The following is a 21,640-nucleotide window of genomic DNA, read 5'->3' as shown; positions in this document are numbered from 1 at the left end:
CAAATTGCCTCGAAAACTACTTTTTAAATTAGACCGGGCAGTATCGTCGTTCCGGCTAGCGAAATTATTCCAATTCGATATTTTTAAACAAACTTACTCAAAAAGAAGTCCTTATAACATATCCACAGGGTGCCGGGCGGTGCCGTGGTCGAAAAATTTTTTAAACAATTTTTTTTTTAAACAAGTTCACAAAAATAATTTTTTTATTTCCAACAATTTTTTTAGATAACTTGGGTTATTCTGAGCAAAAAAGGTCTCTTGTCATTTTTCTCTAAAATTGATTGTTGTCGAGTTACATGCGAATAAAAATTTGAAAAATGCGAAAAGGCCATTTTCAAGGCTTAATAACTCGATTAAAAGTATTATTATGAATTTCAATAAGTGACCAAATCAAGTTTCAAACCCCTTCTTCAAGGTCCCAAAGAGATTTTTGTCATTATTTTACTACAAAGCTGTTATTTTTAGTTATTAACAATTAGCGCTATAGTCCAACTGTATCGTCGCCCCCGTTAGCGAAACTATTTCGATTAGATGTTTTTGCACAAACTTACCCAAAAAGAGTCCTTATAACAAACACATCCACAGGGTGCCGGGCGGTGCCGTTGTCAAAAAATTGTTTTAACAATTCTTATTAAACAAATTCACAAAAATATTTTTTTCATTACGAACGATTTTTTTTTTAGATAATTTGGGTTATTCTTAGCAAAAACGTATCTTGCAAAAATGCGGAAATGGCCATATAACTCGACAACAATCAATTTTAGAGACAAATCACAAGAGACCTTTTTTGCCCAGAATAACTCAAATTATTATTAATTTGGGTTTAATTAAATTATTAATAAAAAATTATTTTTGTGAATTTGTTTAACAAAAATTGTTTAAACAATTTTTAGACCACGGCACCGCCCGGAACCCTGTTGATGTGTTATAAGGACCTCTTTTTGAGTAAGTTTGTGCAAAAAAATCTAATTTCGCTAACGAGGGCGACGATACAGTTGGACTATAGCGGTATTTGTTAATAGTTAAAAATAACAGCTTTGTAATAAAATAATGACAAAAATCTCTTCAGGACCTTGAAGAAGTTGTTTGAAACTTGATTTGGTCACTTATTGAAATTCATAACAATAATTTTTAATCGAGTTATTAAGTCTTGAAAATAGCCATTTTCGCAATTTTAGAGAAAAATGACAAGAAACCTTTTTTGCTCAGGATTACCCAAATTATCTAAAAAAAAATATTGCTCGAATGAAAAAATATTTTTGTGAATTTGTTTAAAAAAGATTGTTTAAACAATTTTTCGTCCACGACACCGTCTGGCACCCTGTGGATATGTTATAAGAACCTCTCTTTGAGTAAATTTGTGCAAAAAATCGAATAGGAATAATTTCGCTAGCGAGGGCGACGATACTGACCGGTCTAAATACTCTGTATCAAATTCAAAGAAATACCTAAATAAACAACGAGGGGAAAACGACCCGTAGCTGTCAACATCCGAAAAATATTGTTTTCGAATGAACCGAACGCAGACGTAACGTGTCTTATACGCTACGTTACGTGTCTTATACGCACAATATGAATGTTTCAATTTAAAAACCATTAAATTATATTTTTCGCAAACGAAACGCTACGTGCCGAAAACGCGACGTGCATTATAATATGAGGCGACCTTAATAGTAGAGGATCCGATATCCGCTCCGAGCTTCGCTGGTATCGCCACCTACCTACAGGATTACTAGTTTAACTTTTACCGGAAATTTTCTGAAAAGGAAAAAGTGTTGCCTATACTCTGTGAGTTTCGCTGGAATGGCTGCTATCGCCATCTAACGGTTGACTAGTGTTCCTATTTCGGCCGGAATTTTAAAGAGGACAGTAGAAAAGCAAATAATAGTTGTTTCAAACTTATTATTTAATTCTTATCGTGTAATATTTACAACGTAAAGAAGTAATTGGATTGTAATCGATAATTAATAGCAGTAAGTACAGAATTTATTATTCATTATGATTATTTTTAAGATTTTGCTTATCGTTTTGACGTTTATGTTGACAACTAATATTAGAAAAAAATTATTCTGCAAAAAAATATAATAATTTAATATAATTATAGTATAATACTTCTTAAATATTAACTTATGAATGACAGTTAACGGCATCCTACGTTTGCTGTGATTGGTCGTTATCTTCACGCATTCAAATTTTGTTTCAGGATTGGATTGTAAAATTGAAACCGTCAAAATTCGAGAGTGTGCTAACTGATCCTTTAGCTCAAATTTTTCTACCGTTTTAAAATCAAAATTGTGTTTACTTACTTTTTTCTAATTGCATCAATTAATTTTTTTCGTTGAATCACCTTATCCTTAGCGACAGGAAAGTTGTAGAATACACAGTTACTATTGTAACCAGTATTTCGACACTATTTAATACAACAACTTTCGTGAGACATTTAAAAGCTATAATATGCAACTATTAATGCAGAACGTCAAAAAGCAAATTTCCAGTAAAGGTTTACAAACTTGTCACTACTGGCGCTCGCGAATTTTTAATTATCCCCTCTACTTACGAGCTCACAGCGTATAAGGTTGATTTGCACCGATCTGTTTAATGGATAAAAATTATTGGATACAGTTGAGTCCGCGAGTCTTTACCCGTGCGTCATTAATACCTGGCGAGATATAACACATACTTTTCATCTAGCATCATTCTCTTCCACGCATGAAACTCATGACAAACCAGCTGCCGTTTGTTATTAAAAAAAGACACATGTTATTTTTATGAACCATCTAGACTCAGTGCATTGAAAAAAGATAGGTACAAAAAAAGACGATTCGGTATGTTTTCATATTTTAAGCACAATTTTTTTGATGTTTCTGCTTTGTTTACTTTTGTGGCTGTCAGTCAGTTGAATTTTTTGCGGTTTTTGTCGAATTTTTACGTTTTGAAGTTTCTTTATATTACACAAACAGTTGTTTTCACAACTAATTTTATATTGGGCTTTGAAATTTTAAGGTAAATAATTATATTTTGGCAATTAATATTTAAAACATACAAAGCTAACGTCATTCAAATGATTGTGTTTAGATTTCCGTCAAAGTGAATAAAATAACAAAAATAAAATATGTTACTGAATTTTTTTATAAATTGTTTATTTATTTATTAATCAATAATAATAAAAGAAATTATTAAGCTACTTCAAATGTAGCTGTAATTCTGCACAAAAATTTTGAAGCAAAACTTAATTTGACATTCTATATATTTGATAACGTCAAATTTTATAATAAAACCCGTAATCGGAACAGTAGCCACTTTCTGTCAGTTGTTGTTGCGTGAAATAGATTTCCGACTTATTTCGTATGCTTTAAATGATGACACACGGGTAAAGACTCGCGGACTCAACTGTATGTAATTTAGCATGTTAACAAGTACAATAAACAAGGGTTGCCCGATCTAATCTTGTTCTAACTATAATTAATTAATAATTAAGAAATGACATTTTTTATGAATTTAAAAAAAATCGACCCGAGCAGATATTATATCAGATTTTTTGGATCATTGTAAACAAAAAAGGTCTTTTGTAATTTTTTTCTAAGTTGATCGTTTTCGAGTTATAAACAATTTAAAACTCAAAAAAAAAACGAAAGATGACAATTTTCAAGGCTTAAAATCGCAAGTAAAAAAGAATGTGTGTGTACTTTGTACGCACGTAAGAAGATATTCTTCTATTATATAGGTAATTTAAACGAAGTAAATATACATAACAGGTTATTTGTATTTTATTTAAAAATTAAAGTAACTTTCTTATCTACCACTTCCAAAAAATTTTTATTAAAATAACGAAAAATAAAAAAAAAGTATGAATCGTCCACAGGATTAGAACCCGCGACCTTCCGTGTGCTTCCGTTCACTGTCCCACCGCTCTGCCAACTACGCCATCGAGCCACTTGAATTTACACGTAAGGTTCGGATATAATTACACAACACGGCGACAAACTGTAAACATGTTATGCCTACATATTTTATTATTTTACTACAGGGAAACACAAATCCAAAAACACAAGAATTATAATAAATAATACATTTCCTAAAACCACTAATATATTCTTTTAATGACTTATTTGCACGGTTACAGATACATACATTGTCATACATACCTATATTGAAAGATTAGCAATGAACTACATACTGTCAGTGTGCGCAGGCGCGTGGTTGATATACAATTTTACCCTCAATCGATTCGTCGCTAAAGAAGAATATCTTCAAAAATATCATTTTTGTAAGCATCAATGGTACATAAATTCAAGTTCAAACCTTTTTCTATCAGTTCTCGATAAGAATTTTAGCCATGTTTTATTCTAAAACAAGGTTTCTTATGGGGAGACGGGCATTAATAATAACAATGTTTCAGAATGAAGTAAGTCCAAAAGACTTATCAAGAACTGATAGAAGAAGGTTTGAACTTGAATTTAGATACTTCGTAATTTCAAAAATGATATTTTATACTTATGTTTTTGAGCCTTGAAAATCGTCATTTTTAGTTCTTTTTTCAGTTTTAAATTGTTTTTCAGCAAACTTTAGAGAAAAATTACAAAAGACCTTTTTTGTTTAGAATAACCTAAAAAATCTGAAATAATATGTGCGCGGGTCGAATTTTTTTAATTAAAAAAATGTCATTTTTTAAATATTAATTAATTATACACTCGGATGCTAAAAAATCGATCCACTGAAAATTTGGTCATTTTTGATGTCTCGAATTTCCTAAACCTCTTCTCCGATTTAAGTGATTTTTTACCATGTTATAGCCTTATTCATTGACAATATCGCTGTAATAATATTGTTGCTAGATAGGTAAACTGTCATTGTATACCGGGTGTACGAAACAAACTGTGTTTTTTTTTCAAAGTTCGCATCACCCTGTGGACTATTCTAGCGTTTATAAAATACTGAAATTAAAAACCAACCATAGCCTCACGTTTTCCTAACATTATGTTTTTAGATTCATTCGCTTATGTTGGATAATAAAAAAGTTAGGTACTTTAACAACTGGCCATGTTTGTCATCAGTAGGAGGGTGTTTCGAAATAAGTGCTGCAAACTTTAAGGGGTCATTTTACACATGAAAATAATGACAGTTTGCTTTATAATCATAATATGTCCGCAAATGCTTCGTTTCCGAGATACGGGATGTTCAATTTTTTTTACAAACTGACGATTTATTTATTGCTTTAAAACCAGTTAAGATATGCAAATCAAATTTGGTGGTTTTTAAGACGTAGTTATTGCACATTTTTTAACAAGAAATCAAGAATTTAATATTCACCATTAGTCAATATAACATTTTTAGTTGTATGTAAAAAAATGTGCAATACCTACGTCTTAAAACCCACCAAATTTGATTTGCATATCTTAACTGGTTTTAAAGCAATAAATAAATCGTCAGTTTGTAAAAAAAATTAACATCCCGTATCTCGGAAACGAAGCGTTTGTGGACATATGATTATAAAGCAAACTGTCATTATTTTCTGATGTAGAATTACCCTTTAAAGTTTGTCGCACTTATTTAGAAACACCCTGTAGTGATGAAGAACGTGGCTAGTTGTTAAAGTACCTAACTTTTTTATTATCCAACATAAGCGAATGACTCTAAAAACAAAATGTTAAGAAAACCTGAGGCTATAGTTGGTTTTTAATTTCAGTATTTTATAAACGCTAGAATAGTCCACAGGGTGATGCGAACTTTGAGAAAAAAACACAGTTTGATTCGTACACCCTGTATACAATGACAGTTTACCTGTCTAGCAACAATATTATTACAGCGATATTGTTAATGAATAAGGCTATAAAATGGTAAAAAAATCGTTTAAATCGGAGAACAGGTTTAGGAAATTCGAGACATGACAAATGGCCAAATTTTCACTGGATCGATTTTTTGCACCCAAGTGTAGTTAGAACAAGATTAGATCGGGCAACCCTTGTTTTTTGTAATTGTTAACATGCTAAATTACATATCCAATAATTTTTATCCATTAAACAGATCGTTGCAAATCGACCTTATATCGTATCTTAGACTATAACGCCTGTGTTGACGATGACGTCGTCATCAACCCTGGGTGGGTGTTGTCTAACTATACAACTCTTTTCCAATTTGTTCGGTCTTCCATCAACCTAGGGTCAAATGTTCATTTTCCGGAGATCTGCTTGGATGTTATTTCTCCATCGAATTCTGGGACGTCCAATTCATTCTTTTTCCTCTAGGAATCTCCTCCCATACCAGTCTTACAAGTCTCTCGTTATGAAATCTGTGCACGTGGGCTGCCCATCTTAGACGCTGTGATTTAATTTCTTGGACAATATCGGTGTCATTGTAAAGTGCTTTAAATTCGATATTGGTTCTGATGCTATACTGGTTTATGGTAATGTCGTGGTGAGGTCCGAAAATTTTTCCAAGTATACGATGGCGTAGTACCAGGGATAAAACAACGATACAAGGAGAATGTCAGATATGAAAACGGTGATCTTCGGACGGACTTCTGCACCCAAATTAATCACCTATTAATATTTTTTGTTCTTTTTCCCTCAGAAAAAACAACTCAACTAACCCTTGAAAATACCAGAGGATATCTGTGATCAACTACATTCTTTCAAATAGAGCGCTACTCCTTTTCCAAATTTTTGATGGAAGAGCACTAACATCGAAAGAGAGAGCAAGAAATCATAAGCTAGTATTGTGCAAAATCTGAATGGAGTATGGAGTCTTACACTTCTGAATGAACACTTACATATACAGAGAGAGTCTGTAATTTGGAATAAATTCAGTATCTCAAATACTAATTGTTTTTTTGAAAATTGCTGACCCGTCGATTAGTATATCAAATTGTCCTTTTTAACATACAATAATAATGTATACAGGGTGTCCCAATTTAGAGATATGACGTCATCGTTGATTTTCTTAAATGTCAACACTGTCATTTTGATAGCTATTTTGATAGGGTGTGTAAAGTTATACATAACTGCAAAATATCAAATTTTTATTCTCTACCATTTACAAGATAATAAAAAATAACAAAGTTATGTCTGTAATTTGTAATAAATTCAATAATTCAGATATTAATTGTTTTTTTTTAATTCTCAGACCCGTCGATTAGTATTTCAAATTGTCATTTTTACATACAATAATAATGTATACAAGGTTTTCAAATTTAGAGATATGACGGCATGGTTGATTTTCTTAAATGGCAACACTGTCATTTTGATAGCTATTTTGATAGGGTGTGTAAAGTTATACATTGCTGCAAAGTTTCAAATTTTTATTCCCTACCATTTACAAGATAATAAAAAATAACAAAAATATGAAAAACAAGTAATCAAATAATAATTGAATTTAATTATTTCAATTAAGCAAATGCTCATAATGTTGACAATATTATTGACAATTGACATTTATTGACAATAAAGGCAACATTATGAGCATTTGCTTAATTGAAATAATTAAATTCAATTATCATTTGATTACTTGTTTTTCATATTTTTGTTATTTTTTATTATCTTGTAAATGGTAGGGAATAAAAATTTGAAACTTTGCAGCAATGTATAACTTTACACACCCTATCAAAATAGCTATCAAAATGACAGTGTTGCCATTTAAGAAAATCAACGACGACGTCATATCTAAATTGGGACACCCTGTATACATTATTATTATATGTCAAAAATGATAATTTGAAATACTAAACGACGGGTCTGAGTATTTTTCAAAAAAAAACAATTAGTATTTAAATTATTAATTTTATTCCAAATTGCAGACATAACTTTGATATTTTCTATTACCTTGTAAATGGTAGGGAATAAAAATTTGAAACTTTGCAGCAATGTATAACTTTACACACCCTATCAAAATAGCTATCAAAATGACAGTGTTGCCATTTAAGAAAATCAACCATGCCGTCATATCTCTAAATTTGAAAACCTTGTATACATTATTATTGTATGTCAAAAAAGACAATTTGAAATACTAATCGACGGGTCTGAGCATTTTTCAAAAAAACGATCAGTATTTGAGATATTGAATTTATTCCAAATTACAGACTCTCTCTGTATATGCTTTTTCTCATCAGGATCTTTCAGTGCGTCACAGTTTTTCGATTTCTTTCTAACGCATTAAATTGTATGTGACAGAAAAAAACGCACGTCGGTGATTACATTTCGTCGGTGACATTTATAACATTTATTCTAGTTGTCAATAGATGGCACTATAATCGAAAAAAAAATTATTTACTAATTATATATAATATATCTACAAATGTAATCTGTACAATTTATAAGACTATACAAATAAAAAAAATACCATTTTATAAATGCAATAAACTCAATTGATTTGATTTTATGCCAAATTGCAAATAAAATGTGACAACTGTCAGATTTAACTAAAATGTCATGTTAAAATAAATGTCATAAATGTGTATTATCACGGACTTACCTTTTTTTCTATCATTTGTGACGCACTGAAAAATGCTCATGAAAAGAAGCATATCAAAAAAATTAAATTGTGGAATATACCACAAAGATATAATTTAAAAATCTGCAGATGCAACAACACAACAGGGTATTTATACCAAAAAAGAATAAATGAAAAATGCAGAAAGACATATATTATATCAAGCAATGGAGTCGAGGAAAGCTGGGCAAAAATTAAAGCAAACATCTTAGACTCAGCTAAGCAAGACAGATCAAAGCTAGTTTTTCCAAAGCAAAAAACTCCTTGGTTCTCTACAGGGGTGAAAGAAAAATGCAAGGAAAAGGAAAAAGCTTACCTGAATTATATGTCAAACAAGACACAACAAGAGTATGAAGATTACGAGAGAATAATAGATGAAAGACAAGAAGAATTAAAAACGAACACTAGGAACTCTTGTCAAAATAACTGGAGCATGGTTTTTATGGTTTACAAAAAGAAATATGGTGCTTTATAAGAGGTCAAAGAGCGGAGATGAAGGAATTAATAGACCCAAAACACATCGAAAAGGATGCATGGATTGACTATCTAAAGAAATTTTATTATGTAACATTTTGACTTTCCTACAATTATTCAGAGCAATATGAAATAAAATTTTATTATGGTTTTAATATTAAATTAATTATTTATTTATATATTTTTTTCGTAGTTACTCTATCCGACTTTGCAAAGTAAAAAGACATTCATCAGTACATACACTACACATTACACTAGGTATCTGATTGCAAAATCAACTCTACCATCCCAATGGTCATTAGTTGTCGAGGCATTAAGCTAAATAAAAAAAACTTTATTGACTACAAAAATGTCAAGTTGTCATTATGACGTAATTTTCTAATATACCTGCCCAAAACAAATTAGACTGTCAGTTAGATTATAATATGACATATAGTATTAATTTTTCTGTAAAAAGTGACGTGACTTCAATTTGTATCGGTTAAGGTCATGCATTCCATAATTTAATACAAAAATATAAACTTTTAGTGATAACTGTTGGTGAAGCAACATGTTATCGCACTCTTATTTAAGACTAACGAAGGCCAACAATATATTAGTTACCATAGGACTCCTGTGAGCAACCATGGCACGTAGAGTTAAATCAGTTTCTTCTTCCGATGTTTCGCTTTCCGTTGAACCTTTCGACATTCTTAAAGATACTGAGAAAGGTTTCAACGAAATAAAATGTTTTACGTGGAAAAATATAGCTGGGACCGAGATTAAAGTTATTAATTTTGGAGCTTGTATTACTTCGATTTGTGTGCCAGATAAATACAACAAGTCCAGGGATATAGCGGTAGGATATGACACTTTGGATGGGTATCTAAAACCCGACAATCCTTACTTCGGTGCTACCATTGGAAGGTTTGCTAACAGAATTGGGAAAGGTAAGTATTATATTGAATTTAAATTCAATCATGTGCTAAATTATTATTGATTTCTTAGAAAGTGTTTATTTTTTATTATTAAATGATAATTCTTCATATAATTTGTGGAAAAGTGATTTAGCTTCAGAAAAGGTTTCGTCCATGTTCTCTATCCTGAGCAACATCTCATCTGTCGTGTTTCTCTTGGTCGTCTACCTTTATAGGGTCTCCAATGTTATATTGTGGCATTCGAACGTCGCTTCGGTCTTTTGTCTAGCAGTTTGACAATTTTTGCTGTGATGATGACGATTTTTGTATTTGATCTTACCCAGTCGTTTTCCTCCTTCTATCTGACAGTTCTATATCTAACATTTGTCTTTTCATTGTCCTTTCAGTTGTGGCTAGTTTGTTCATAGTTGCCTTAGTTAGGGTACTTGTTATGACATCCGTATGTCGTGATAATCCGGATACACTGGATGAATAATTTTCTCCTTAAGTTTTGAGGTATTTAGTGGTTCTTAAGTAAGTATCCAACTGAGTTTTCCAAATGCTGTCCATGCCAGTCTTGCTATTGTAGTGATTTCTGCACTTTGGTTCTTCAAGTTTCAGAATTTATGCTCCTAGGGCCTGTCACGGATATAATCCCCAGGTGTTCGTCAACTCTTTGGAACAATGCTTAGGAAACATTTTTCCGATTGTGTTATGTACCCTCTGGAGAATCTTACTACAGTTCGGACAGTAGTCGTAATTTCATCATTGTATTCTTATTCTTAGTCGTTAACCTGATACAGGTATCTTTTTCTAATTTTATCTAATTTTCTCCCATTTCTCTATATCTTCTGCCGTTATTGCACATTCTGACAATGGAGCGGCAATAGTAGCGACAATATGGTTCAGTATAGATTTATTTGTTCTTCGGGCGGTCCATAATATTTTCATCATTCTTCTCTAGCAGAATATCTTAAATACATCTATAATCTTTTTATTTCTCCATAGTGGTCCAGCATTCCTATGCATAAGTGAAAACTTAAAAAACTAGACTTCTTACCAGCCAAATTTTTGTATCGATAATTATTTTGTCGCTATTTCAATTTTGTGTTAATTTTGCCATAGAGCTTTTTGCAATTGCTGACCGGTGCTATCATTGTTAGAATGATTTTGATTCTGTCAATTACCATGATTCTGCGTTTCGTCTCTGTTTATTATTACATCCATTGTTAAATTTACTTCTTCACAGTCATCATCATCATGCAACCTCTTCTGTCTACTGCTAGACATAGGTCTCTCCCATTCTTCGCCACTCTTCACGGTTCTGTGCTTCTTGTTGCCATTTCTTGGATATTCGGTTAATGTCGTCCATCCAGCTTGTTGGTGGTCGTCCTCTGCTGCGTTTGTCTTCTCTTGGGCGCCAGTCAATTAGTTTTCTGGTCCATCTTGAGTCTTTCAGTCGCGCTATGTGACCTGCCCATTTCCATTTCAGCTTGGCTATATGTTCAACGACATCAATCATACCTGTTCTTTTCCTTAAGTCTTGGTTCCTTATTTTGTCTTTTTTGTCACGCCGAGATTCGATCTTCGCAGTAGCTTCGGCTTTATCTATTCACCATATATGTTGAATGGAATTGGGATTAGTATGCAGCCTTGCCTCACGCTCTTAGTGACCCTGAAACTTTCGGTTTGTTCCCCATTTACTCTACTCGAATTATCTGAATTTTTCTATAATCTGTCTTATGTTTAAAATTTGTAAATTACGTGTAAAAGTATCTTATAGTAGGGGAGCGAAGTATGCTAAATATGCAGTCACTCGAGCGCTTTGGGGACCTATTGGGTTGTGAAGAGTAGGTCCTAAAACCAAAAAAAGTTAAGTAAAGTTTTCCATTTTAGTGGGCGCTTGCCATTTTTTAATTGAATTTTCCATTTCCAACAATCATATTTTCCGATTATAGCGCCATCTATCCATAATTTGAAAAAATGTATCGAATAAAAGTTGCTTATTTTTACGTAAAGAATCTAAATCTACAATAAAAATTTGGAGCTCCTATTTAAGATTTTAAAGTAACCCCCACCCCACCTCCGTGGGAAGTCGTGTTTGGTACCATTCGATAGATTTTTCAAAAATATTGATTGAGTGTATTTTGCAGTTTTTCGATCTAATGTTTATTTTGCGAAATATCGCGGTATTTGTATTTAAAATTTTAAATTTACCCCACACCCCTCTCTGTGAGGGGTGTGGGGTAAATTTAACGTGTGGGTTGAACACGTATTTTTTAGTTTTTCGATCTAACGTTCATTTCGCGAATTATTCGCTTTTTTTCTGAAAGTTTTTAACTCGCCCATTTCCTTAAGCCCCGCTCCAATCATCAGATTTTTGAAATATGTATACACTGTTTTGCATGTCCTTAACTTACCTTATCTTAATCTGACAATTTCGAGTATTTTTAAGGATATATTTTTTTTCAGGCCCCCCTTAACGAACTCCCCTGTGTTAAGAGCTAATATAATATGGTAGAGGTAGGTACATCTGCAGGGCACCAGGTTATTCCCCATATGATAATCTGACGCGCTTGAGTAACTTCAAAAATCCCCGCTTGAGCTCCCCTACCATTACTGCAATGCGCAATTAGAGCAATAGGGAACTTGCACATTTTTTTTATTACATAATAATGTTCGGTTTTGTATAAAAATGAGATTTCCAAAATTTCACGCTTCAAAAACTCATAATAATTTAGAAGTACAAATTTAAAGTCTTCTTTATCTTAAAATAGTTCAAACGACCCGTGACGTCACAGAGTTTGACTATGTGGTTCAGTTTATGGTTATATTTACGTATATTCTTCTTTTTCTTCTTTAGTTTATTGGCCTCCACCTACTTGGTTATTTAGCCAGATCGTCGTCGGGGAATAAAGGAAAATATTTATATTCTAATGACATTTATCGTATGTCACTGTAATAAAATATACCAGTTTGTTGAGATTGCAGTTTGATACAGTTTTTGAAGGAAAGGAAAGAAGGTTTACTATTGAAAATAAAACCATTTTGTAAAAGTACAAATTTTCTATGAATAGTTCAAACGATCAAAAACATTTATAACGTCACATAACTATTTTCTACTGAGGTTTATAATGTCTAATCCAAAATTATATATACAATTGGTGTAGAATGTAAACATACAACCCAGAACCCAGTGACGTCACGACGCGTTTTGGGGTGGCTGGTATAAGTTGAATTTTTAGTCGTCTTTAGGGGCCAAACGAAAGACAAACAAAACTTCTTTATTTTTGATACAGGTTCTAAATTATGTTCTGTTGTGATTTATACCATTTTTTTCGAATTTAAAATTTTGTGCAAGTTCCCTATTGTGCAATAGTTGCTACATAACTCTTTCATTCTCTTTTTTTTTTTTGACGGTGATATAAAGTGATTTTGTCCAATCTTCAGGCCATTTACCTGTCTCCCACACTGTTTCACAAAAATGTATTAGATATTAGATATAAATAGGTATGTTATCTGGACCAGCAGCTATCAGTATGAATTTTTTGCCTCATATTGCTTCTTCAACTTCCTTTTGAGTAGGTCAAGTTCAGTCCCAAAACTGGTACATACTTATCTTCTTGTTATGATGGAGCGTGTGTGCTCTCCTCCATCATCAATCGTCCACAATATTCTTTGCATCTATGTAAAATATCTTTATCTACTCTATCTCATATTATGTACAAGTTTTTAGTTTGTGAAAACTGTCATTATAGATAGCAGTGCGTGAAGGATTTAAAGTGTGCGTGAAGTAACAATGTATTTTAAATGGGATTTACTTTTTCACACTGTTTTTTGGCGCACTTTCATATAATCAAATATCCTTAACTTTCGTGTTGTCATAGTGATAACATGTAAGCAATAAATTACAACAAACGTTTTGACAGTTTTGTGGTTTGAAATAAAGACTTTTTAAATGTAAAAGTTCTACAAATTTTAGAGTAGAAATGAATTCCAGTGACGAAGAGTTACATTTTATTTGTTTTTAGTAGATATAATATTGTATGAAACTGTGCGTGAAGTACTTTTTGCGAACTTACGCGATGTATAGCACACACCCCGCTGTCGCTCGTGCTCTAAACATCGCGTGCGTTCGCAAAAAGCATACTTCACGAACTGTTTTATAAATAACTATTTTTATAAGTGAGTAGAGTTCCGTTATCATCTCTGGGGATGGGGATGTTGAATAGTTTGGTATAGAAAGATTGACGTTGATGATGAACCATTAATTTGTCCACTAGATTCAGTACGCCTTGCTAATTTGACTATACCCTATTGAAACCGGTCCTATTGTTCTATGTTCCCCTAGCACTTTCTCTATTAGCCACAGAAAAATGCGCTTTGCCGGTGATAAGAATTTCTCCACCCAGTCTGTCTTACTAAATCGTAATTTTAGAGCGTTCTTTTTCCGCAATTTTCAAACCTGAACGTTTCTATACAGTTTTATTTATCTTTTCCTTAACTCTTCATTACGATATTTTGTATTTTGTATAGGAAAAATGAAAATAGAAAACCAAGAGTACAAACTAGCTACAAATAATGGACTCAATCATCTACACGGAGGCATCAAAGGCTTCGATAAGGTCGTCTGGGACTACTCAGTCAATGGAAACAAAGTCACTTTAAGTTATCTTTCGCCAGATGGTGAAGAAGGCTATCCTGGTTCTTTGGTGGTAAACGTAACGTTTGAACTAACCGTCAGTAACATGTTTATAATAAACTACAAGGCGATGACCACGAAACCAACTGTTGTAAACCTAACCAACCATTCCTACTTTAACTTGGCTGGTAATGATGCTGGGGCTAAGGAGCTGTACGACCATGTGGTTAGAATTAATGCTGACCATTTCACGCCCGTTGATGAGAATCTCATTCCTACAGGTAAGTACAGTAGTTAGAAGTAAACCATAAAGTGTTTGAATTTGACACCCAGTCATTCACTTGAACTTACTTTAGTGTTTTTATATTTGTTAAACTGTAACACTTCGGTTTTCGTTCTGCCATTTTTCTCTCAATTTCTTTTATCTAACGTTTGCGTGGTTTTTTATTTTCTTATTCCTTCTTCGCTAATTATTTTACATTAAAATTCATTCCGTCTAGATACGATTTGTTTTTTTTTTGTATTTTTTCCTTTATTGCGAGCTATGCTATTCTAGTAGGGGAGGCAAGGATGCTAAACATGCAGTTACTAAAGCGTTATGGGGACATATTGGGTTGTGAAGATTAAGTCCTAAAATCAAAAAAGTTAAGTTTTCCATTTTAGTGGGGACTTTTCATTTTTTAATTTAATTTTCCATTTCCAACAATCGTTTTTTCCAATTATAGCGCTATCTATCCATAATTCGAAAAAATGTCTCCAATAAAAGTTACTTATTTTTACTTAAGAAATCCAAATTTGCAATAAGAAAATGGTGGCTCCTATTTAAGATTTTAAAGTAACCCCCCACCCCATCTCCGTGGGGGTCATGTTTGGTGTCATTCGATAGATTTTTCAAAAATATTTAATAAGTTATTTTTCAGTTTTTCGATCTGATGTTAATTTCGCGAAATATCCTGGGGTTCCTATTTAACATTTTAAATTTACCCCCCACTCCTCTCCGTGGGGGATCGTGTTTGGTATCATTCGATATATTTTTGAAAAATATCAAACACGTATTTTTTAGTTTTTGGACTGACGTTAATTTCGCTAAATATTTGCTTTTTTTTTGTCAAACTTTGTGACTCACCCATTTCCTTACACCCTGCTCAAATCGTCAGATTTTTTAAATATGCAGTGTTCAGCATGTACTTAACACACCTTATCTTAATCTGACGATTTCGAGTTTTTCTAAGGATATAAATTTTTTCGGACACCTTAACGAACTCCCTTGTATTAAAAGCCAATATGTGGTAGTGGTATATTTCCAGAGTACAAGGTTTCTCCCCATGTAATTTTCTGACGCGCTCGAGTAACTGCAAAAATCCCCGCTTAGGCTCCCCTACCATTATATATTTTACCTATATTATTCACTCGCGTATCCCTTTCATATTTGTTCAGATACAATTTCTACTTCAAACTGACTGCAAAATCTAGATTATCCTATCTACATACACTCCGACTCTGTTCTCGAATTCTCCATTATCTTCTTTGGAATGAATAGAATTAGAATCCAAACAGACATGGGCCCTGATTCTAATTCAAATTTCGACTCAAAACAAGTCGCAATCAATATGGCGACGTTGAAATGCGACTGTGAGAGCCTTGTGGATTTTAGTTGAACTAACGAAATGATGTCATAAAATAGCGACTTATCGAAATTAATAGCGACTCCAAAAAAGTGGTTGATATTATAATTTCGAGTCGAAATTATTGTGACACGGAAATGAATGAATGGCCGTATCGAAATTAATAGCGACTCCAAAAAAGTGGTTGATATTATAATTTCGACTCGAAATTATTGTGACACGGACATGAATGAATGGCCGAAAGCGAGGTTAGGTTTAGTTTAGAAGATGTGTTTTGTTTGTTTCTTGCAAGGAAAACTAAAGCAAAAGGTATTAATATGGCTGGGTTTTATGGAAATTTGCTGGTTTTGGAGGAATTAGATAGAATAGTATTAAATTAGAAATATAATAATTGAGAATGTTCACAACGTGAATTATCAATGAAAGATGTAAGGTAATAATCTGGGAAAATTAGTATAAAACAAGGAAAATTATGTACCAGCTATTTTATTGCTGGATATGCTGAAATAAAATCTTAAGATTTCATATATTAGTAATATAGCTATGCAAAGTCCGCAGAAAGTGTGCTATTTGGTTTATAAACAAATTAGCGCTCCGAAATATTTTTTTCAATTATTGCTCTGTAACTCAGAAGATTTCAACGTTACACCAAAAACACTCACATAAAAATTCACTGTAATTTAATTCGGCACATAGATATTTTTTTTTTCGATTTCCTTCGGCGGAAATTTTCCTCGGAAAATTCGGGTTTTCCAAACAAAATCTTTAATTCTCAACTAACATTTTAGGGAATTAATTATTTAGCAATAATTAAATAACTTGGTGACATAAATCAACAAAGAGGACCGGAATAAAAAGGTAATGGTTCAAAGATTGAAATCCTGTTGTTTCTAACTTTGTCGCAAATGCCGGTCAAATTTGACCACTCCTGGAACCACTCAATTCGATTTTTTTTCTTCGAAGAAGAAGCCGTGCCCTTTTCAACAGCGTTAACTTAATTTAATTTAATCTGATATTTTCTGAGGGGTTCCATTTGTTTATAAGCCAAAAAATTGTTTCTTTATAACATTCCTGAGACCGCTCAAATAGTCCAATTTCAATTCTGTAAAGTACGTTGAATAGGTATATGTAGTGCTTTTTTATACGAAAATCATGGCTATTTTTGTGTATGATAATCTTTCTGGTTATTATTTCGACCGAAATTTTTTAATTTTAATTATTGCTAAACTATTGGTTAGATTGTCGCCGGCCTTCTGATATATAATCTACTATAAAAAATCTTTCATGTCACCAATTTATTTAATTATTGATAAATAATTACTTTTCTAAAATTTTAATTGAAAATTGCAGAGTTTTTTGGGAAAACTCGGATTTTTCAAGTAAAATTTTTGTTGAAGTAAATCGGAAAAAAAAACTTTGTGCAGAACTAAATTGCGATGAATTTTTATTTGAGTGTTTTTGGTTTAAAGGAAAAATCTTAGGAGTTACAGAGCACTAATTGAAAAAAAAAAGAAGATTTAGGAGTGCTAATTTGTTTATAAATAAAATAACACACTTTCTGCGGACTTGTCATACCCGATATTACTAATATATCCAATCTTAAGATTCGATTTTAGCAATCAAATAGCTGGTAAATAACTTTTCCCAAAATTACATATTTTCGATAATTTGCCAAGACTATCAACAAACGTTGTGGTGGTTGCATAGCCAATAAATCCAATAAACAGGAGGACCAACCCAAATTCTGAGCAGTGTCAAAATGATAACGTTAATATCCCCAGTTGGAACTAATATCGAAATAAATAAGAATCGCTATAAATTGCGACTGTCATTTCGAACTCGAAATTAAATTGCTACATCGAAATGAATTAGAATCAGGCCTATGGTGGGGTCTCTAGTAAACACCGACTTCTGGTAGAAATTTCTCTATTCCTCCAGCGGTAAAAACTGGTTTATTTGGTGGCCAGGGATGGCCTGATAAGAATACGTGCGGTTGACTATCGTAACAATAGACTTAAATCATGTGTTAATATTTTGTTATACTTTTAGGTCAACTTGCAAAGGTCGAGGGTACCGCCTTCGATTTGAGGAAGCCGGTTCGTCTGGGCGACGTAATCAACAAGGTTCCTAAATCACCCGGCTTCGATCACAATTTCTGTGTCAATCGCGAAAATTCCCGGAAAGACGCCGACAATTTTGTTGCAAGCGTCGTTCATCCAGCTACTGGTAGATCGATAGAGGTGTATAGTGATCAGCCCGGAGTACAGTTTTATACAGGAAACTTTTTGCCCGAAAATAACAGCATTCCTGGAAAGGATGGTGGATCTATTAAAAAACACGGAGCTTTTTGTTTAGAGACTCAAAATTATCCTGATTCCATTAATCAAGTAAGTGGAGTTTTGACTTTACAGTCATAATATTTAAAAAGGTTTTATTCTGAAACTACAGTAGGAAAAATGAAAGAATACCTATGAACGAACATATAAAACACGCTGTATTTTCCTGTCACCGTGTCACACAAAAAATTGGCCAGCGCAATTACATGTAATAATTATTATTACAGGTACGTTGACAGGAAAATACAGCGTGTTTTATATGTTCGTTCATGGGTATTCTTTCATTTTTCCGACTGTATTGTGGCATGTCTAAGTTTATATGGGGTTAAGCCACAATCGATCGTAATGAAAATTATAGTTTTTATAACTGCTGTTTGACGTTTCGGTTTGCATGCCACAGATCGTTTTAATAATTTTTTTTTCAAAAAATACTGAGCTCTTATAGCCAATAGTTGTTTTTTGACAACTTTAAAACTATTAAAATAAGAAACACTATTATGATAAGGGGAAATATGGATGGAAGTAAAAGTATAGGTCGAAATAAGAAACCTCAACACTGATAGCACATTTAATTTGACTGTCAAATTACATATCTACTAATAATAATCGCATAAAAATAGAGCAAGGGGTTAGACAAGGAGATCCAATGCCACCTAAACTTGTTAATACGGTACCTATTGGATCATGCTTTTAAGAATTATCATTTGGATTGGCTTACAAAGGGAATAAAAATAGATGGAGAATATCTTAATAAATCACTTTTCGCCGATGATATATTCATAATAGCTGAGGATCTAGAAACGGCAAGAGAGATGGTACAGGAACTCGTTGTGGCTAGAGATAATGTAGGTTTAAATCTGTGATTTTATCTTGGGGTGGTTCCGACCCCTTCTCAGGGGCGGAAAAATTTTTGGTTAAAATTATCACGTAATTCGCTAGAGAACCTAATTCTAAGCAAAAACTGTTCTATAATTTTTTTTAAAACTCAATACTTTTTGAGATATTCATGGTTGAAAATTGGCCATTTTCATTGAAACATAATACCTTTTCGAACGGTTTTTTGCGAATACCTTAAAAACTATGCATCTAACTAAAAAACTATATTCAACATTTTTGTAAGTAATAAAAAACAAAGAGACACTTGCCTCCATAACTCTTCTAATTATATTACAAAAAGAGATATGGTAGGTGAAACTAGTTTGTTTTTTGGTACATTCTCAAATTGGTGTATTCAATTTCAAATAACAGAGAAACGGTCGATTTTAGGTGAATAATGCAACCAATACCTTTTGTAGTTCTTGAAAAGACCTTTAAAATTAGCTATATTAAATGTCCATTACATTAAAACTAAGTGAGATATGCTGCAAACAAAATTGATAACTAATGGGTTTTAAGAAAAAATGAGAAGTATTTTTAACCCCCATCCACCAAAATGTAGATGCATCGTTTTCCTTCTACAATACCTTTTGCTATAGTGTTATTTCTATGTTCAGAAAGTTGGACGGGTTTAAAATGAATGGTTTTTGAAAAAAAAAGATCAAATTATAGAGAGCATTTTTAAATGTTCTTAAAAATCTTCCTTTTTCTCCATGTAACTTGAAAATGATAAGAGATACATTAATGAAAAATAAAAAGGAAATTTGAAAAACCCTATATTTTTGTGTGGTATCTTTTTTTCGTATCTCTTATCATTTTCGAGTTACATGGAGAAAAAGGAAGATTTTTAAGAAAATTTAAAAATGCGCTCTATAATTTGATCTTATTTTTTTCAAAAACCATTCATTTTAAACCAGTCCAACTTTTTGAACATATAAATAACACTATAATAAAAAGTATTGTAGATGTTTTTAAATTCTGATGGATGAAGGGTTAAATATACTTCTCATTTCTTCTTAAAATACATTAGTCATCAACTTTAAATTTGCTTTAGTATTGCTTTAGTATTGCTCATTTTAAAGGTCTTTTCGAGCACTATAAAAGTTGTAAGTATCCTTATACACCAAAAAGCGACCGTTTCTCTGTTATTTCAAGTTGAATACACCGATTTGAGCATGCAGCAAAAAAAACACACTCTTCTTACCTACCATATCCCTCTTTCTATTTTAACTAGAAGATTTATGAAGGAACGAATATCTTTGTTTTTTGTAACCTACAGAAATATTTTATATAGTTTTTTTGTTAGATGCATAGTTTTTAAGGTATTCACAAAAATCCGTTCGAAAAGGTGACATTTTTCAATGAAAATGGCCAATTTTCAACCACGAATAACTCCAAAAGTATTGAGTTTTCACAAAATAATTATAGAACAGTTTTTGCTTAAAATTAGGTTCACTAGCCTTTTCCATGGCTATTTTAACCAAAACATTTTTCACTACCGAGAAGGGGTGGGAACCACCTCCAATATAAAAGCGCACATCGGCATAGGGTAGACTTTGTTTCATGATCTATTCCCTACTTACTGTGAAAATATCAAGTAAATCGATGTAGTAGGATGGAATTCGGAGCCAAATACCCTCATTGACTGCCCTAATAATAAAGGAAATAAAGCAGACTGAAAACTACAGAAGAATTTGTATAGCATAGTTCAAATAAAAATTATATGCAAGAATATTTTGTGTGGAACTGAAACATTCAGAATACTATTCTTTTGCATAAATTAAAAGTCCACAAAATAGCATTCTTTTATTTTTTTATATATTAATTAATAGATTATTATACAAAATCTATTTTTAACTTATAAATTGTATAGTATCTAAATATTATTTTGTTTTAGGAAAAATTTCCGAGTCCTCTACTCTATCCTGGAGAAGTCTATGAAACCACAACTAAATTTAGATTTTCTACGAAAATGTTATAAACTTGTTTATTAGTTGTAAAATACTAACCATGTGATTTTATTGTTTTAATTAAAGTACCATGTTGCAATTGAAAAACGGTCGTACTTTATATCTATTTTTTGTTTATCGCAATAATATTTGAATACCTTCTTTGACTCTTTCACAAAACTCTTTTATTACAAGGTGCCGAAACTTGAAAAGCAAATAAAAACCATATAAAAATGTAGCATTCATAAACTAATAGCTTCTAAATCTTTGGAATATTTGCTGGGCAGACAACCAGAAATTGGATTCTAAGAAATGAAGTCGATAGAAAACTCCAATGCGAAAGTATGTCAATAGAAAT

At 32.2% G+C, this 21,640-nt stretch overlaps 2 protein-coding genes across 2 annotated transcripts in view; both read left to right on the top strand.

Annotated features, from left to right (window-relative positions):
- The window catches only part of LOC126882394 (fringe glycosyltransferase), a 620,335-nt gene that overhangs the window by 332,648 nt on the left and 266,047 nt on the right, over positions 1 to 21,640 (top strand). The window lies entirely within an intron of this gene.
- Positions 9,536 to 21,390, top strand: LOC126882392 (galactose mutarotase-like). Its single transcript, XM_050647307.1, has 4 exons — positions 9,536 to 9,887; positions 14,391 to 14,777; positions 18,171 to 18,508; positions 21,231 to 21,390. The coding sequence occupies exons 1-4, from the start codon at positions 9,584 to 9,586 to the stop codon at positions 21,312 to 21,314; spliced, it is 1,113 nt and encodes a 370-aa protein (XP_050503264.1). The 5' UTR covers positions 9,536 to 9,583; the 3' UTR covers positions 21,315 to 21,390.

Source organism: Diabrotica virgifera, chromosome 3 (genome assembly GCF_917563875.1).
Source record: "Diabrotica virgifera virgifera chromosome 3, PGI_DIABVI_V3a".
Classification (NCBI taxonomy): Eukaryota; Metazoa; Arthropoda; class Insecta; order Coleoptera; family Chrysomelidae; genus Diabrotica; species Diabrotica virgifera.
Note: the sequence above shows the minus strand (reverse complement) of the source record. Positions and strands in the feature narration are given on the sequence as shown.

What these genes read in the sequence shown, in the direction of transcription:
- LOC126882392 (XM_050647307.1), top strand. Translation starts at nt 9,584, where the DNA reads ATGGCACGTAGAGTTAAATCAGTTTCTTCTTCCGATGTTTCGCTTTCC. An exon ending in TGAGAATCTCATTCCTACAG is followed by an intron (nt 14,778 to 18,170) that starts GTAAGTACAGTA and finishes TTATACTTTTAG; the next exon opens with GTCAACTTGCAAAGGTCGAG. An exon ending in ATCCTGATTCCATTAATCAA is followed by an intron (nt 18,509 to 21,230) that starts GTAAGTGGAGTT and finishes ATTTTGTTTTAG; the next exon opens with GAAAAATTTCCGAGTCCTCT.